This window comes from Molossus molossus, unplaced genomic scaffold, assembly GCF_014108415.1.
Source record: "Molossus molossus isolate mMolMol1 unplaced genomic scaffold, mMolMol1.p scaffold_m16_p_21, whole genome shotgun sequence".
Lineage (NCBI taxonomy): Eukaryota > Metazoa > Chordata > Mammalia > Chiroptera > Molossidae > Molossus > Molossus molossus.
In genome coordinates this window covers 48,734,418-48,746,474 of record NW_023425357.1, presented here as the reverse complement: position 1 = coordinate 48,746,474, position 12,057 = coordinate 48,734,418, and the positions used below count along the sequence as shown (strand labels likewise).

At 60.3% G+C, this 12,057-nt stretch overlaps 1 protein-coding gene across 1 annotated transcript in view; it reads right to left on the bottom strand.

Annotated features, from left to right (window-relative positions):
* ABCC12 (ATP binding cassette subfamily C member 12) overlaps positions 1-12,057 on the bottom strand; it is a 50,245-nt gene that overhangs the window by 10,939 nt on the left and 27,249 nt on the right. Inside the window, exons 17-21 of the mRNA XM_036275463.1 lie at positions 9,761-9,850; positions 8,825-8,928; positions 6,415-6,612; positions 5,273-5,499; positions 4,291-4,428 (exon numbers count right to left, since the gene is read on the bottom strand). Coding sequence (XP_036131356.1) covers positions 4,291-4,428; positions 5,273-5,499; positions 6,415-6,612; positions 8,825-8,928; positions 9,761-9,850 — 757 coding nt within the window. The remainder of the gene's footprint in view (positions 1-4,290; positions 4,429-5,272; positions 5,500-6,414; positions 6,613-8,824; positions 8,929-9,760; positions 9,851-12,057) is intronic.

Sequence of the window (12,057 nt, the reverse complement as noted above, 5' to 3'; positions counted from 1 at the left end):
CCAGGTGTGCGTCCCGAGACTAGGACCAGGCTGCTGGGGCAGTCGGCAGGGCATTGTCCATCCAGGGCGAGGGCACGTTTACAGAAACAAACGTCCACGCGCTCTGGAATCTGCCTCCGCAGACATCTGTGCTTTGCCGTTTGCCGACATCAGACGTCCGTGCAGGGCAGTGTGTGCTGAGTGGGCTCTTTTTCAATCCTCACCCGAGGATAATTTTCTGTTTATCATCAGATAGAGTGGGAGGGAGGGGGAGAGAGGGGGACAGAGAGAAAGAAAGAGAGAGAGAGACATCGACTGGCTGCCTCCCGCAGAACCCGACTAGGGCCGGGGACGAACCACAGCCGAGGCTCGTGCCCTTGACGGGAATCGAACCCTTGACTCATTGGTCCGCGGGCCGACGCTCTACCACTGAGCCACACCGGCCGGGGCACTGCTGGGAGCCTCTTGCTGTCCTTCCCAGAACTGGCAAGTGGGACCCCGGCTGAGAACCAAAGGGGTTCAGGGCCTCCCCCTCCACCCTCAAAGGATCCCTGTCTTGGGGTTGGCTACCCCCAAAGGCCTTGTGGAATTCACCACTGGCCCCTCGATCTACAGACAGGGTGGGGTGGGGTGGGCTGTGGAGGAGGTGGCCTTTAGGGACGGTCAGTGTTGGTGATGGTAGAGGAAGAAGAGGGGGTGCTTCATCTGTTCCCCTCCCCAAATAAGGGAAAGAGTCAGATAACTGTTCATAAGGCTGGGGCTCCCTTCGAGAGGAGGAAGCTGACGTGTCGTACCCGTGTCGTGTGCCCGCTGACGGAAGGAGGAGAGGAGCACAGGGCAGTGACAGAGGGGACACGACCAGGGGCTGGGGGCAGGGCCCACTGCTGGGCTCCTCATTCCAGGCACATCTTGCCATCGGCAGGCCTCCGCGGAGCTGCCAGGGGTCTGGTCCTGCTGGGCCCTCCAGGGTGACCCAGAGGGGAGGGTGACCCAGAGGGGAGGGTGACCCAGAGAGGGAAGGGTGACCCAGAGAGGGGAGGGTGACCCAGAGAGGGGAGGGTGACCCAGAGAGGAGAGAGTGACCCAGAGAGGGGAGGGTGACCCAGAGAGGAGAGAGTGACCCAGAGAGGAGAGAGTGACCCAGAGAGGGGAGGGTGACCCAGAGAGGGGAGGGTGACCCAGAGAGGAGAGAGTGACCCAGAGAGGGGAGGGTGACCCAGAGAGGGGAGGGTGACCCAGAGAGGAGAGAGTGACCCACCCAGAGAGGGGAGGGTGACCCAGAGAGGGGAGGGTGACCCAGAGAGGGGAGGGTGACCCAGAGAGGAGAGAGTGACCCAGAGAGGGGAGGGTGACCCAGAGAGGAGAGGGTGACCCAGAGAGGAGAGAGTGACCCACCCAGAGAGGGGAGGGTGACCCAGAGAGGGGAGGGTGACCCAGAGAGGAGAGAGTGACCCACCCAGAGAGGGGAGGGTGACCCAGAGAGGGGAGGGTGACCCAGATAGGAGAGAGTGACCCACCCAGAGAGGGGAGGGTGACCCAGAGAGGGGAGGGTGACCCAGAGAGGGGAGGGTGACCCAGAGGGGAGGGTGACCCAGAGGGGAGGGTGACCCAGAGAGGGGAGGGTGACCCAGAGGGGAGGGTGACCCAGAGAGGGGAGGGTGACCCAGAGAGGGGAGGGTGACCCAGAGGGGAGGGGGACCCAGAGGGGAGAGGGTGACCCAGACACAGGAGTCCCCCGAGGGTGTGTCTTCCCTGCCTCCATCGCCTGACCAGCCTAGAGACCCGCTGGGAGGCGGCTAAAGGGCACACCTGCCTGGGCACACCTGCCGGACACACACACCCAGCACAGCGTGGCCACACCAAGCCTCTAGGGAGAGAGGGAGGGAGGGCTGTGTCCAGAATTCATTCAAGATGCAAATTTTAATGGACGGCGCTAAAGACACATCAGATTCAATTGCCACAGCAGTCTCCCTGAGCTACTTGGAGCAGGTGGTAGAAATCAATGGGAAAAAGGAACACCCTTCCATGTCTAAATCCCTGGAGAGCCAAGATGCCCCACCGGTCCGGCCGCGGGCGTCCTCGGGCTCTGCTGCCCCGTCCTGTTCCAAGGTTCCTCGGGGGGGTCTGTTGGGAAGCAGCTGCTCCCACCCAGGCTGGGTCCTGCAGCGCCCTCCTCCCTGTTCCTCTGGGGCTTGTGTTCCCCAGAGCTCAGGGGACAGTCTTGCAGACACCGAGGTGCTTCTACCATGGAGCTACAAAACCTACAGATGCCCCTGGCAGCGTAAGCGACTGAGACGTCGTCTGGGGTCTTGTGTGGGAGGCTGGTTAGATTGGGCAGAAACAGAATCACTGGCTGGGATCAAGCTGGACTTTGACCTCAAACCCTTCTTCACGCTTTCGCACTGTTGTCGGTGGCAGAAGCAGTACTTGTCACGAGCCCACGCCCTCCGGAAAGTCCGTGACAGGCAAGAATGTATTAAAAGGGGGGCTCAGCTCTCCCAAGGACCCTCCGGGAAGCCTCGGAGGAGACACAGCTCAGCTCTGTTATGGTTGGTGTGCGTCGAGAAACGGCTCCACGGACAGACACTGGGGTGATTGACACCTGACATTCAGGTCCAACTAGTAACCAGTAGCCGATGACCGCACCAAAGACACGGATGCCAAGTCCCCACTGGGGTCCCGTGTGGCCAAGGACCGACAGAGAGAGAGAGAGTTAGATGCAAACTTTGAAGTGTGTCTTCGGTGTTTAAAGAAGGAAAAGATAAAAACAAACAAACACTTGTGTCGCTGCCGTGTCTCGCGGAGAGCGTAGACGGCACTCACTGCAGGTGGGGAGAATAAGTAAATGACTGGAAAAACAAGACACAAAGAAAGCTGTGTGGCAGAGACCTGCTACAGATTCTCCCGACGCCCCTCTCTGTTCTTCCTACGGATACAGCCGGACTTCATTTCCCAGCCTCCTTTGCAGTTAGGCGACCCCATGACATTGTAAACTGGCCAATGAACGTGCAGAAATGAGCATCTTCATTGGAGTTGAACCAATAAAAACGTCATAGGGGTCCCACCACCCAAATCTCTCCCTGCATCTTCCAGTTGGATACCTGGAACCCTGGAGACGTCCCCAAGGCCCTTGAGACAGGACAGTGACAAGGGAAAGAGAACGTGTACCTGAGTTTGGAGCAGAAACCCTCCCCTCCCACGGGCCCGTTCACTGCGACTTGAGGAAGAAGACACAGGCTTTGTGTTAAGCTGCTAAAATCTGGAGTTGCTTGTCCCTACGGTGCGTCTGCTGTGATGGGTTCCCAGCGAGTCTGTGATCAGATTGTGTTTTAGAAGTTTGGAGCCGGAAGACTCCAGAGCAATGTTCTCGTCTGGTCCCCACATTTTATAAAGACAGAAGCGGTTCCGGCCACTAAGTGACAGGCAGTGTGGCCTTTAAAAGTCCTGTTGTCCAGCCCCGGCTGGTGTGGCCCCACAGTTAGAGCGTTGACCCGAGCACTGAAGGGTCGAGGGTTCGATTCCTGGTCAAGGGCACCTACCTCGGTTGCAGGTTGGATCCCCAGCCCTGGTTGGGTCGTGTGCAGGAAGGGAACAATCTACGTGTCTCTCTCACGTCGATGTTTCTCTCTCTCTCTCCCTCTCCTTCCTACCCTTCCACTCTGAAATCAACGGAAAAAATATCCTTGGGTGAGAATTAAAAAAATAAAAATTATCTTGTCTAGAAGTAGGGTTCAGACGGACAAACTGCAGAAAAGGGGGTGGGGGGGAGAGATAAACCAATGAACGTATGCATATCAGCATAACCAATGGACACAGACAACAATGCTGGGGGGCGGGGGCGGGAACGGGAGGAGGGTGTCAATGGGGGAAAAAGGAGAAACAGCTGTAACAAAAATAAGTTAATTAAATAAAAGAATCATCTTGCCAAGGAATATGTAATAACATAAAAGATGCTATTTAAAAACAGAGCCAGGTGAAATAATGATAACTATTTCAGAAAGAAAAAGAAAAGTCTGGCAGGAAATACATGGAAATACGACTTGGATCCCTCGTCCTGTTTTCTGTTGTAACCCATCTTCCTAAATTGAACACATTTTACTTTCCGTGTGAAAGAGTAAAATACGTCAGATCCCGTGCTGAGGTTGTCACTGAGTGAGCTCATGTTGTCGGGGGCCAGGCTCGGGGAGAGAGGCCTGTCTGGGAGGCTTCTCCGAGGGAGGTTCGAGTGGCTCCTCCCCTGCAGGGGGTCCATGCCCCGCCCCCCCCAGCTCTGCGGGCCGTGACCTCCGGGTCAGGGCAGCGGACACGCACCTGTGGACACAGTCCTCCTTCCTGTCGTAGGCGTGGATGACGCCCAGGCCCTGTACGGACGAGGTGATGTGGGAGAACCAGGGTGAGCGGCTGATGTTCTCCACCTTCTTGAGCTCCTGGATTCCTCTGTGGAAGATGCTGCGGGAACAAGGGGCCACCAGGGCGGCCAGGGAGGTCTCAGAGGGCCCCCCTCAGCACACAGAGATTCAGCCCTGCACTGGAGACAGAGCGAAAGCAGACAGGGGGCCCGAGCCGGGACAGGGCTGGCCCACAGTCCTGCTCTGGGAGGGGCCATCCTGGCTGTGTGAGCCCCGCCCTGGTGTGCCTCAGGTCCCAGCGCCTGCAGCACCAGGGCTCCCTGCATGGATGTCCTTCTGGTCCTGAGACCTGGACCTCTCCTGCGCCGCAGCCTGTAAATCCAACCGCCACTTCTGTGGCTCAAGCGGAGGAAAGGGGTCTGTTCCAGTTCGGGAGGGACCTCCAGTGTGTCAGCTGCTGACGGCATTTTCCAGGGCAGTTTCGAGCAAGCGTCCTGGTAGCCTCAGGAGCCGACCTTAAAACCAAACCCTGCACGGGTTACAACTCCCCTGGGTGTTGAAGCTCCCGGGCCCAGGACCCCACGCTGCCGGCTCTGACTGGGTCCCTGTGTGGAGTTACTAAAACTGACAGCTTCAGTTTGCTCTTTGTTTTATTTATTTTTTTATCCTCACCTGAGGACATTTTTTTGTTTTTTGTTCAGAAAGAGTGGGAGGGAGAGAGAGGAAGAGAGAGAGAGAGAGAGAGAGAGAAACATCGACGTGAAGGGACACATCGAGTGGCTGCCACCCACACGGCCCAACCAGGGCCGGAGACAAACTGCAACCGAGGTACGTGCCCTTAGCGGGAACCGAACCCGGGCCTCTCTGGTCCGCAGGCCGCCACTCCGACCGCTGAGCCAGACCGGCCAGGGCTCTCGTTGTCCTGAAGCGGAGCCTCGACCTACCGTAAGAGGACCAGGAAGCCCACAGCCATGCCAGCCAGGACGAGCAGGACCGCGGGGAACACCAGCGCCAGCGTCAGGAGGATGGACAGCACCATGAGGAGCTGCTGCAGGAAGTTCTCCGTGTGGAAGGGCAGCCTCATGTCCAGCTCGTCCATGTCCTTGGAAAACTGGTTCATGAGCCTGCCGGCGGGCGTCATGTCAAAGAAGCTCATCGGGCTCTTGAGGATCTGCGGGCACCGTGGGAGGGGTGCCTGGTGAGCCTGCCCCTCTGCGGGGCGCCGAGGGTGAGCGCAGGGCCTGGCCTTCCTTCCAGGCCCCGATGTCCGGTGCCCACGGTGGGGATGCTCCCCTGTCTGTGACGACCACGAAGGACAGTGAATGTGGGACTTGGCCGCGGGGGCAGCCAAACCTGGGGTGCAGCCCGGGGTCCCTTTGGAGGACGGAGGGACTTTGTGCCCAAGGGCAATAGAAAGCTAAGTTCCACTTAAACATGGGCCGCACCTGTGCGCTGGGCCAGGGCCTCCCAGCAGTGCGGGAGGAGGGGCCTGAAGCACCTCCCCAGGCCGGCCATGTCCTCGGGCTCTTTGTTTTTTGTTTTGTTTTTTATCCTCACCCGAGGACATTTTTCCATTTTTTGTTCAGATAGAGTGGGAGGGAGAGAGAGGAAGAGAGAGACAGAGAAACATCAACATGAAAGGGACACATCGAGTGGTTGCCACCCACATGGACCAACCAGGGCCGGGCACAAACTGCAACCGAGGTACGCGCCCTTAGTGGGAACCGAACCTGGGTCTCTCTGTACCGCAGGCCGATGCTCCAACCGCTGAGCCAAACTGACCAGGGCTCCTCGGGCTCCTTGGACAGAGGAGCCCTCTTGGCCTGCTCGTGCCCACTGCAGTGCAGCGTCCATAGGGAGGGAATCTTCCTGTCCACCCCAGCCTCGTCTGAGGGCCCCGACCCCCCACAGCTCCCCGGAGTTTGCTTTCGCTGTCGGTAATCAGATACGGGGGGACTTTCCCAGACTGGCGGGTCCACAGGTGCCGTGTCGGTCCCCAGGGCCCAGCTGGGCGCCCGGTGCACTAGGCGGTCAGCGAGCCCCGCTGTCCAACGAGCCCGTTATGCCCACCGCTCCCGGGCAGTACCTTGTCAAACACCTGGTCGTGCAGGGAGGAGGACGCCATCAGGGTGGTCTTGGTGAAGACGAAGCCTTTGGTGATGGCAAACGCCAGCACAGACACCATGCTGCCTGCGTACACCCACTGGTACACGCCCTGCCCGGTGTCCGCCAGCGCCGCGCCGATCTCGCACACGCTCCTGTTGTCCGGGGTCCCGCAGGTCACCTTGGGAGAGGAGTGGGAAACATGGGAGCTGGTGAACAGTCAGGGGAGGGGATTTCCCGGGGGAGGCAACTAAAGGGGCCACATGGTTACGAATGCGTCAGGTGGGCCCGGCCGGGGTGGCTCAGGGGCTGAGCGTCGACCCGGCACCAAGAGGTCGCCGGTTTGATTCCCGGTCAGGGCACCTGCCCAGGGTGTGGGCCCGATCCCCAGTGGGGGCCGTGCAGGAGGCGGCCAGTCATGTTCTCTCTCATCCATGTTTCTTTCTCTCTCTCCTTCTCCCTTCCTCTCTCTCTAAAATCAATAAAGAAAAAAATTTTAAGAAATAAGTTAAAAAAAAAAAAAGAATGCCTCAGGTGGTAAAATCGAGTCTGTTCCTTTTGGGGGCCTCTGAGCTTTGCATGGGTCCTGCTGGGCCACCAGGACCCCAAGGGGCACCTGACTTAGGAGGCTTGGTACAGCCAGTGGGAAGGCCAAGGACCCTAACCAGGCAGCACAGGGCGGCTGCCCAGAGGGGACGCTGGGCCAGGAGGGTGACAGGAGCAGAGGGAACCGGTGTTCCACAGGCTGGCTGAGCATCAGTTGGGCACCTGCCACCTGTGTGATGGACAACCCCAAGCCCCTCCCTTTCCTTTCTCCGAGCTGTGCCCTGGGGTCCCTGGTGGGGCGGGAGCCCGGCGAGCCAAGGCTCTGGGGCGGTCCAGGGGCGCGGGGCTCTGTCTCCCCAGGGAGAACACCGTGTTGCAGCGTTTCTGCACAGAGGCCTCCTTCCTCCTGAGAGTGGCCCCCCGCTTTCCTCCGCGTCGCGTGTTAAAGTCCAGATCGCTCTGGGGAGCAAACAAGCTCTTTCTCCTAAGTGCCGCTTTGCTGGTGGCAGTAACAGCGGAGTGGGAACCAGAGGTGGCCGCTGACGGACAGACATCCATAAAAGCAAATGCACCCCCGGGGAGCTAGAGGACCAGAGAAGAGGCCTCGCTGGTGCCATCAGTGGTGCCCGGGTCTGCCGTCACTGCTGCCTGCTCAGCCAGCCGTCGGCGCTGCCCAGGGGGAGGCTGTGCCCGTCTGAAACCTCGGGCTCTCCGAGGAACGGCTCTTCGTGAGCGAGCAGGCCCCGGGGGACACGGACCTTGCGGAGACGGCCCTCCTGCGGCCCAGCCCCGGCCACCCGCTGGCTTCTCCCGGGCACCAGCCGCAGGAAGCTGTGCCCAACTCCAGGGGCCTGTGGCGCCTCTCCGCTGCCCGCATCTGCCCAGTGCTGCCTCGCTGTGGTTGTTATAGCAACAGGACTGCGCCCAAATGTAACCTTGGAGGAGGGGCAGGCCCCCCACGGCATTTCCTGGGGTTCCAGCAGAGCCTGGGAACCACTGGCCGAAAGCTGGGGGGCTGTTAGCAGGCTCGAGCGAGAGCAGACCCACCGGTCCTCCCAGGACGGGCCCGGGCCTCTCGAGAGCCTCGGAGGCGGAGAGACGCCAGGGCCCCGCAGCACACCCAGGGGCCAGCCTGACGCATATGCACCTTGTTCCTGCAGAGGGACTTTGGGGAGCGGAGCCATGCAGGGCGGAAGCCTCTGGCACCGGGCAGGGTCGAGGACAGGATGCAGGCCCCCTTCAGAGGCGGGAAGGCACAGGTCTGTTTCAGCCTCCCCAGCCCCTTCGGCTCCTCCTCAGGGGTGCCTTGCCACCGAGGCCGTGCAATGGACCCTGCCCTGCACCCCCATGGGCCTGCATGCGTGCTGTCCTGCACCCCCGTGGGCCTGCATGCGTGCTGTCCTGTCCTGCAGCCCCGTGGGCCTGCATGCGTGCTGTCCTGCCCTGCACCCCCGTGGGCCTGCATGCGTGCTGTCCTGCCCTGCACCCCCGTGGGCCTGCATGCGTGCTGTCCTGCCCTGCACCCCCGTGGGCCTACATGTATGCTGTCCTGCCCTGCACCCCCGTGGGCCTGCATGCGTGCTGTCCGGCACCCCCGTGGGCCTGCATGCGTGCTGTCCTGCCCTGCCATCTTCTCAGCCAATTTTAAAGATAGGGTCACACAAAACCCTGGTCCCCGTTCGTCTTGCAAAGTGGAAGGATGGAAGGGGAGTTCAGGATCGGAAACGTGTGCTGTGACAACGGACCTCGAAAATGAGCTCGGGTGGCGCTGGAGGGGGTAGGCTCCCCGCAGGTCACTTCCTCAACCTTTTCGGGGCCGGGGGCGGGCGGGGGGGGGGGATGCTCACCTGGGAGCCCTTGTCGAACCAGAAACCCAGCCACCAGTTGCTGAAGGCAGAGCTGCCGATCATGAAGAGGAAGAGGGTCACGGTGAAGAGCGACAGGAGGTAGCCTGCAAGAAGGCAGTGTTCTAGCAGGTTCCAGGGGCCAGGGGGCCTCAGTGGGCCTAGTGTCCTCAGGCCCAAGCCTGGTGGGACATGTAAAACCTGCAGGGAAAGGTCCCCCACCCTTGGGAACCACCTTCCAGGTGGATGGGACAGGTCTGGGTATTGGGCTCCTGAACACATATGGGGACACCTGTCCACCTGGTTAAAAAACAGATCCATCTGGCCGGTGTGGCTCGGGTTGAGCGTTGACCCTGCGCCAAGAGGTGCCAGTTCAATTCCCACTCAGGGCACATGCCCAGGTTGTGGGCCAAACCCCCAGTGGGGGGCATGCAGGAGGCGGCCAGTCGATGTGCTCTCTCATCAATGTCTCTATCTCTTTCTCCCTCTTCCCTGCTCTCTCTCTAAAATTAATTTAAAAAATTTTTTAAGAATAAAAAATAGACCCAAGTTGTCAACTTTTGGGAAAACCACCGATATGCACTGTAACAGAAGTGACTCAGAATTCTTCAAGACAAAGCCCCGTCTCGTGGGAGAGACAGGGCGTGAGACTGTGGAGGGGGGGTTTGCACCCCGAGCCGACGGCCGATGTGCTCGGTGACAGGGGAGGGGCCGCGGAGCCCCTGGGTGACGTGGAGAGCCCGGCAGAGCTCAGATAAAGACAATTCCCTTTGAGGGGCCGTGCTGTCAGACGTCACATTCTCGGGGGAACTAAAAGATCGATAAACAGCTCTGGCCTGAAGAGAATGACTGTTCAGAAATCACAGAAACACAAACCCATAAAGAAGGATTTTTTTAAAATGCAAAGCAAATCAAGAAGCCCCTTGTTTTATAACGAACCTCCAGCCGCCTGAATGTAGGTGTGATAGGTCCTGCAGGTCACCACGCCTTCCCGGGGGGACTCCGGCTGGACGAGCTGGTGCAGAGGAGCTGGGGGGCAAACACAAGGCCTGAAGCTCCCCCTGGGGGCTGGGAGCCCACGGGGCAGTGACCCTCCCGCATGCCCACGCCACCACCCAGGGCAGGTGCCAGCCTTCCTGCCCTTTGCCCCGTGCTTTCAAACTCCCGACACACTTTTCGCTCATTTCATTTTTATTTTTTGGTCCTCGTTACAGCCCTATGAGGCAGGTGGCGTTGGGTCTTTTGAGAACTTTTTCCTAAGCACCTACTATGTGCTCAGTCCTGGGGAGACAGGGATAGCCGTGTCGTGTCCTCTGGAAACAGGTCCTAAGAGGAGGGTAGGGTGCTACCCTTCCGCTGGAGCTCGAGGGGCAGGGGAGCGTGAGAAGGCAGCCATGCCCACCTCAGGCCAGCCCCGTCCGAACCCCACAGAGACCCCTGGAGCCAGGGCAGATCAGACAGCCCAGAGGTGTTCCACGTGCTTGAGGGGCCTGGGATGTCTCTGCCCGCTCCCATCGGCCCCCGGGGAGGGCGGCCCCCCGGGGGTGAATTCCCAGCACTTCCCCCTTGAGCTGCAGCCAGAGAGAGGCCCCAGGCAAAGGAGAGCAGAGGTGGCCCTCGGGAGTCGGCTGGCGCATCGAGGTGCCCAGGGCACCCACAATTCTGCTGCACAAGACACCCGGTGTCCTAGGTCAGCCCCGGCCTGCACTCCCGATTCCCTGCCGTGGCCGTCCCCAGTCCTCACGGGTTTCCAAGGGGCAGGGAGAATGACCGGCACGTCCTCACAGAAGCCTCCGAGGTCCCGGGATGCTGGCTGGGGCCGTCCCAGCAGCCAGGACTGAGCGCCTCTCTTCCCTCTCCTCCACAGAAACACGAACACGCCAGCCCCGAGGCAGAGTCCTGAACCTCACTGGCTTTTATAAACAGCGATGAGCAGAGCTGGCTGCCGGCTGGGGCACAGGCCGCCTGCGCCCTGCTGGGAGGGAGGGCTTCCAACCTCAGAGCGCCTCTCAACACACCCTCCCGGGAACCTCTGCGTCTTTGAAAATGCGCAGCCACGCTGGCTCCTTGTGTCTCCCCCTGGGACTGCGAAAGGAGGGAGCCGCCTCGGCGGGGGGCACAGCCTAATGAACAGCCTCCCACTGTGGAGAAGGGCCGGTCAGTCAGCCAGCCCACTCAGGTGCCCAGCTCACCTTGGCTGCCCATTAGCCAAAGCCCCTCGCCAGGCCCGGGGCAGCTCTGCCATTAACTGGCTCCCTTCCTATCGCTTCCAGATCATTTCATTCCACAGCTTCACTTTGCCCTCAGAGAAGGGCGGTGAGCGGATAAAGAGGCACGGGACCCCAAATCCTGGGCGGCGTGGAGGCCAGGGCTCGGCAGGGAGCAATAAAAATAAGTTCCTCCCCAAGGCGTCTGTCGGAAGCACCATTGCGGTGCCAAGTCTCATCCGTTCGCAGACACATGTTTTCCCCACATGTCGACGCCTCGGGAAGCAGGCGAGCCCTGCCTGCGACCGTGTGCCGCACTGTGGGGTGGCGGGCTCCTCCAGTGCAGGAGCGCGTTGGAGCCTGGCCGTCTCAGAACGGGTAGCATCCGAAGTCGGAGGGACTGCACTAAGGTTATTTTTAGCTACTCATTATTGAGGAAGAGACTCTAAGGGGGAAAGCCACCCGCTGAGGGCTCTTCGAGGAAAAGAGACTGGATCTTCTCCATCCCTGTCCTCTCCAGCTCAGCAGTGTGGAGGGGGGAAGGGATGGCTGGTGACGGGGTCTGAGCTCAGGGACAGGCAGCTGCCCCCAGGCCCAGCTCCCTCTTCTCTCCTCTCTGCCTTCCTGGAATTCCCTCTTGCCCTCAACCCCCGATTTCCCCTCCCCCACCCGTGTCCATGGCCAACTCCTACACACCCACGAAGGACAGGCCAGAGGTTGCCTCCTGCGTGAAGCCCTCCCTGATTTGCTACTTGGACCACAACTCCCCATTACATCCCACGATGCCCCACCCGACCCGAAGGACCGGGGCATGTTTTCTCCTCTCCTCGGACTAGCTGGGCGCCTGGCACAGAGTGCCCGGTCCTCATTGGTTGGCGGAGTGGACAGCCGCGCCCTGCCTCAGTCTCGTCGCTGCCGCACGACCCGCAGCGCTGCGCAGCAGGTGCCCGTGTGCTCTGCCCCGAATCGACCTGCCCGACCTCTGGGCAGTCGTCCATCTTTTCAGCTGATACTAATAATGGCTGTATA